The sequence below is a fragment of the Arachis duranensis genome, chromosome 3 (genome assembly GCF_000817695.3).
Source record: "Arachis duranensis cultivar V14167 chromosome 3, aradu.V14167.gnm2.J7QH, whole genome shotgun sequence".
Taxonomy (NCBI): Eukaryota; Viridiplantae; Streptophyta; class Magnoliopsida; order Fabales; family Fabaceae; genus Arachis; species Arachis duranensis.
This window is the reverse complement of record NC_029774.3, coordinates 107,464,168-107,470,831: the sequence shown is the minus strand read 5'-3', so window position 1 is coordinate 107,470,831 and position 6,664 is coordinate 107,464,168. Positions and strand designations below refer to the sequence as shown.

Below are 6,664 nucleotides of genomic sequence, written 5' to 3'. Positions count from 1 at the left end.
TAAACCTGTTTCTTCCACCATTATTAAAGCCTTGTTGGGGCTTTTGTTGATCCTTCCATGAGAAATTTGGATGATTTCTCCATGAGGGATTATAGGTGTTTCCATAGGCTTCATCCATGTAATTCATCTCTGCCATTGAAGGGTTCTTAGTATCATAAGCTTCTTCTTCAGAGTTTAGAAATATTGATCTCATTGATAACAAGTGTTGAACCATAAAACTTTTTGATTGATTAGCTAATGATATACTTATGTGTGGCTCACATGTTGGGCACGTTGAACACGTAAATACCTTTTTTTTTATAGATTCTGAAGGAATAGTCAAGCAAGCTAAAATGAGTGTGAGGGAGGCTGTGGAGCAGTCTCTTAATGCTAGCAAGATCATACTGAGGTTCAATGAGGAACTGCAAGCAGTCGGAGATGTAGCTGGCCTGTTGAGTGTCATTCTAGGAGCGCTGGGTTCTTATTACAGCAAATTTTCTATTTGTGAAAAGAGTTGGGCAAAGGTGCAGGGCAAAGATAGGGTTTATGATGATTGCATAAAGGTAATGACTTTCGGCATTGTTTAATCATATCAAACCTTATAACTTGCAATTACTTACAGCTTGACATTGTCCTCGCAGGAGATGTTCCACTTTCAGGATAGTAGTGGTAGAATCAAGAAAATACTTTTGCAACAAATGGGGAGGTCCTGGAAGGACACAAGGGGGAGGCTGTACGACTCGCATTACAAACTAATAAGGACACTTGAGCAGAATCTTGAGAAGCACCCGGAGGGAATTCCTAGACAGCATTGGAGGTGGTTCATTGACTATCGTAATGATCCTGCAACAAAGGTACCCCATTTATTTAATTATGACCAGGCCAATTGAATCTGTAGCCCACAGATTCAATTTGATTGAGTGATTTAATCAGTTCAATTCTAATAACTATTAATCCAAAGTCTGATATAGTTTTTATTCCAATTGATTTGAATTTTAACCCTGTTATTTAATATACATGTGTAATTAAATTTAATATAAACATACTCAGCACATGTCACGGTCCAGAAGGAATGTTTGGCTAAAATCATAATATATACTTACATGATGATGAGATTGATGTACACCAACTTTCATTATTACAACTTTGTTGTTTGTCTGTTACTGTATAAGACTTTTGATTTAATTTGAGTACCCCTATTATTATAATTTATACTATATAATTGTTATTGGGATATGTCACACATGCCTGCTAAAGCTTTTTAAATAGGAATTGTATTTGCATATTAGAAATACAATAACATTGTTAACTTCTTATATGTAAATAGGGACCGCATGCATATAACTATTGTTCTTGTTAAAACAATACTTAACTTAAGATTACGTACAGTTTATTCAATTTTCACACTACTATACTTATTGCTCCAGTATTTTGAGTCTCTTGCAACGTAGGATACATATATGCTACATAGTTATACTTATTGCTTTAGTGAACAGTAGCTTACTGTTGATTTTTAATAGGCGAAGTGCAAGCAAAATGCGCTGAATCGAAAAAAATAACTTTACACACACACTGGCGGTTCTAAAAGCTTGGCTAGGGCAAGGGAAGAAATGGTAATATAAATTTGTAATCAAGTATAAGTAGCATTTAGTGTTGATTTATTTATATAGTAAAACAACAAAGAATTATTAGAAAATTTTAAAGAAGTGAAATTCATGGCATAAATTGTATTGTTACAGTCAGAAAAGCAAGGGATGAGAGTTGGTAAGGGAGAAGTATGGATCCTAAAGCACAAAATATCTGATGGAAGCTATATACATCAAGAAGCTCGAAAGATTGGTGTAAGTACACTTAATCATTTATGTTGTAACATGTTGGGTTTAGTTATTAAAATGTCTTGAGTATGCTATTAGTCTAGTGTGATTGTGTAATTTTATTTATGCCTGCAGAAAAAAAAATATTTGAGATTGAGCAGCTGGATGAATCTACAAGAATATTGTCAAAAAATGATTCCTTTGCCCAAGCTCTCGGTAAAGATCACCCGGGTAGAGTGTGTGGGATGGGACACGGGCCGACACCAAGTCAGCTCTTCCGTCTGAGTTCGCAGCCACCAGTGAATAGAGTTTAAGTAGAAGAGGCCCAAAGGATGCTGTGTGAACTATAGGCAGAGGTGACAACCAAAAAATTGAAGCGGAAAGCAATATAGGATGAATTAGCAGCAGAGAAAATGAAGAGGGAGGCAATAAAGAGTGTGCTGAGTTATCTGGTCCAACAGCAATGTGGAGAGCTGCCTCCGGACATCACTGCACGGATGAATTCTTTGGATGGACATGGCGGAAAATAGAAATTAGGTTTTATGTGATACTTTGTTTTTCAGTATATGTTTAGTTTATGTTAAGTATGCATATTAATTATTAGCCAGGTACTTTACTTTTATGTTAAGTATTGCATCATTAATTTATGCATCATTGACTATTAGCCAGGTACTTTACCTTTATTGACATTATTAAAATAGATATGTCAGTTTGCTTCGCAGTTAAATATTCATGAGTTTTGTTTCCATAGTGCAGAATTTTAGAGATAAAAAAGGTATAATATTCTTTAAATAAAAAAATAAAAAAATAAAATATAATAAAAAAGATAAAAAAATTAAATAACGATAAAATTCTTTAGATAAAAAGAAGTTGAAAAAAAATTACCCAGATTTGTCAAATTAATCAAAATAAATTATTAAAAAATTCCTCGGAATAGCGGCGGTTTAAACCGCCGCGAATAAAGTCCTTAAAAAACAAAGTAGCAAATAGCGGCGGTCGTTGGTTGTCGCAAACACGCGTGGAAAATCACTTTTGGATGATCTAGCAGCGGCTACACTGTTTGCCGTAAAATTCATGAAACCGCCGCAATTTAAAAATTAAACCGCTGCTATTCTGCGCGTATCCTGTAGTGTGTAGTATAATCTAAAATTTCTAGCAATAGAGTTAGATATCTATCTTTTAGACTTTTGAATATTGTAGTATTTTATAGTATTCCAATTTATTATAAAGATAAAATAATAGTTTATTTTTTGAAGTTTTTTATTTTAATTCTAATTTTTATTTGTTTAATCATACTTTTGATTACGATCTAGTTTATACATTATGATTGATAGATGATAAAAAACAAAAATACAATAAAAGAACTTGTATGTATTATTGGACTCAATAAGAAAATATATTTTTATTTAAATTTTTTTTATCTTGATTCAATACTGCATGTTAAAAGTTTGTTATATTCAATAATATGCAAAGTTAAGCTACATCTTACGAATAAGTAATGATTCCTTGATTATTTAAATATTAGTATTTGTTTGTTAAATATTTTTATTATTAATCAAATTTTTTACTTTAATAAATCATGAAAAGAGTGAAAGTCAATTTCTTAATAAAATTAGTTAGTATAGACAATGTAGTTAGTTAAAGCCAATAAAAAGTATGAGAAAAAATTAATAAAATTAAATGAATTTAATTAAAAGTAATAAAGAAAAACTACAGCAAAAAAAACTTTTGTTCAAATATAAAACTTTTAGATGTCGATTAGTGATAAAGTTTGTGGAGCGGGGACATAAACTAAAAGAATTAACATGATTACTATAGAAATTGAAAAAATATTAAATTATACAGTTAAAAAAATGAAGACATTTAAATTTTGTGGTTAAATTTTTTAATTTATATTTACAATCCAATGAAAAAAAAAATTTATTTAATAAAAAATCTATATCATTTTAGTTTTTTTTTTACTATATCTTACATTTTACTGTAATTAAAAACTTTTCAAATACAAGAAAAAATTATCACTTTATTAAATATATTATTAGAAGTAATTTATTAAAGAATATATAATACTTAGTTAATTATCATAATCATCACATTTAAAATTATTCAAGTTATTTTCATATAATAAAATAAAGTAATACGCTTCAAAAAATATTTTTATATAATTTACTAACAAATATATAGAATATTTATCACCAACAAATTATAACTCAAATGATATAATCTTTTCATACTCACCTAGAAGTTGTGGGTTCGAGTCACACTCCTAACTTTGGAAAAAAAATATGTGATATTTATCATATTTTTTATTTTTAATAAAAAATAGTATTGTATTAAAGTAATACATTTTAAAGGTATATAAATGTGAATTTTATTTAAAAAAATTATAAGATAGTAAATGCAATTTTTTTTTCAATTTTATTCTTAACATTTTATTTTAATTTTATCCTTAACATTTCTATATATTTCAATTTTACTATTAGGGTGAATAACATCAAGTATAAATAATCAATTATTTGATTTGACCAAAATAAGCATTAAATTATTTAATAAATAATGAATAAAAAATAAAATTAATACTTTATACTTTTTTTTCTCTTTTTCTTTTGTGCTTCAATTATATTTTTTTATTTTTTATTTTTTAATTTTATTTATCTCTATTTTGCCGAAAACTTTCTATAATTTTGTTTTATATTATTTTTTATGTATTTTAATTAATAATTTTTAATAATATTTTTTTAAAATTTTTAATAAGAACATATCTTAATTTTTGTCTTTTATTTTGTATATTCATTGATTTATACTAAACTTTTTTATTTATCGACTATACGTACAGTCTTTTTGGCCTATTTCTACCACTTTTAGTTGCAATTTTGTTCTTGTTTTCAACTGTTTATTTAACTTTTATTCTCAATGAATTTATTATATTTCACTTTGTTTTAATCTCAATTTCATAGTTATCTTTCAATTGTATAAAATTGAATCGTTTCTTTCAAAATATTCTTAAATATATTATCTATTACAAATAATTATTAGGGTAATGAAACAAATATAAATTGAATGTAAATTAAAATTTAATTTAATTTAAATTAAAAATTGAATAAATTATCAGAAAAATATCAACCAATTATATTTTTAATTTCTCTATAATTTTATTTAATAGTAAAGTCTCTTTATAGCCACTAACATCGTCGATAAAAAAAAGTATAAGTTTCTATAAAATAAAATACACATATGTAATTCTAAAGTTATTAATCATAACTATAGTCAAATTTCTAAAAACAAAAATCTTATGAATCAATCTGTAATTTTTTAATATATATATTTTTTAAAATTGTCTAGACTTATCAATATTTTATAATATGATTTCACAAATTATAATATGTGATATTAGTTATTATTATATATGTGAAAATGTGACTTATTTAGTATTTAACTGTTTATCTTCGATTAATATTGTTTTAACAAGGATACATGTCATGACTTTATGAAAATACTATAGCCTGGACTTTGGTTATCTAAGAATTTACTAAGAGGCTAGAGCAGCTTCACGTCACAAACCAACGAATGCTAGCAATTTAAATGATAAAAATATCCAGTCAAATTAATAAAATACCTAAGAGTAAAGTATCATTTTTGTCCCCAACATTTGGGGTAAGTTCCAAAGTTGTCTCTAACATTTTAATCGTCCTATTTAAGTCCCTAACGTTTCAAAATTGACTCAATGTTGTCTTGCCGTTAGAGATCCGTTAACAGAATTGATGGAGGGACAATATTGAGAAGATTTAAAACGTTAGGGGCTTAAATAGGACGAAAACGTTGGGGACAAAAATGATACATAGAAATAAATTTTAGTTTTATCCTTCAATAATATTAATTTTTTAATGTACATAGTATTCAATTATTTTTTAATCACATCTAAGTAAATTACACTTAATCACATTACTTTCATTCTAAATAAATTTTTTTTATAATTTTACACTTAAAATTATAAGTTAATATAAAATTATAAAAATATTAGTAATCCTAATTAGTAATCCTAATTTTTGTCTCTAATTCGAACCCTTTTTTTTCTTCTAAACTCATTAGTAGTCTCAATTTTGCATCTCTTTCTCTAACTCACTTTCTCTATCTCTTAAATCTGTCACCATGTCATTCAGTCTTATCCCAAAAATTTATGTTATATTATTATGTATGTTAAAAAATGTTTTTATATTTTTTAAAATATTATTTTTTATAATAAATATATTATAAATTGTGTTATTTCTATGAAAATGATTATTTTATGATTATTATATTATGGTTTCTTTATTAATTTTTTTCAAAAAGTTTTAAAGAATATCCATACATAACCATATGTATCTGCATTTCTTAAGAGGATAATTAAATAAAGACTTGCGATGAAGATGGAGAGAAGACGAGGGATATTTTAAAAAAAAAAGAGTGAGGATCAGAACACGAAAAGGGGTCTGCCGAACCTAAACGAGTATCTTACCATTTCTAATTAACAATGAAAATTTAGGTTCAGCCAATTTGAAATAGGATACATAGACTTCTTCTACATTAGGTGTAACACCCTATCACGTAGAGCCTTACGCTTAAATCGTAAAGCAGGTCATGAAGAATTATGACCTCTAAAAGAAAAGACGTATATAAATATAGTTGAAAGAATTTTGTAACTAGGAGCCTTGAAGCAAAAGCTAAGCAAAAGTGAAAAACAGAAAATCGTGTATTCGTAAAATTGATAGGTAAGATCAAAAGAAGGCTAAAAACATAATATACAGATCAGTGTTTCAAAATACGGATATCAAGCTCCACACTCGTCCTGCTAAGCTAAGGCCGGCTAGAGTATGTAATTATATATATATATATAT

The 6,664-nt window shown here is 27.1% G+C and overlaps 1 protein-coding gene across 1 annotated transcript; it reads left to right on the top strand.

The window, feature by feature from the left end:
- Window positions 1-332: 332 nt before the first annotated feature.
- Window positions 333-2,107, top strand: LOC107480026 (uncharacterized). Its single transcript, XM_052258402.1, has 4 exons — window positions 333-542; window positions 621-833; window positions 1,719-1,824; window positions 1,929-2,107. The coding sequence occupies exons 1-4, from the start codon at window positions 333-335 to the stop codon at window positions 2,105-2,107; spliced, it is 708 nt and encodes a 235-aa protein (XP_052114362.1).
- Window positions 2,108-6,664: the final 4,557 nt, after the last annotated feature.

Bases quoted from the DNA above. Each gene is read 5' to 3' on its own strand.
- LOC107480026 (XM_052258402.1), top strand. From the start codon at position 333: ATGAGTGTGAGGGAGGCTGTGGAGCAGTCTCTTAATGCTAGCAAGATC. The intron at 543-620 runs GTAATGACTTTC...TTGTCCTCGCAG, and splicing joins TTTATGATGATTGCATAAAG to GAGATGTTCCACTTTCAGGA. The intron at 834-1,718 runs GTACCCCATTTA...GTATTGTTACAG, and splicing joins GTAATGATCCTGCAACAAAG to TCAGAAAAGCAAGGGATGAG.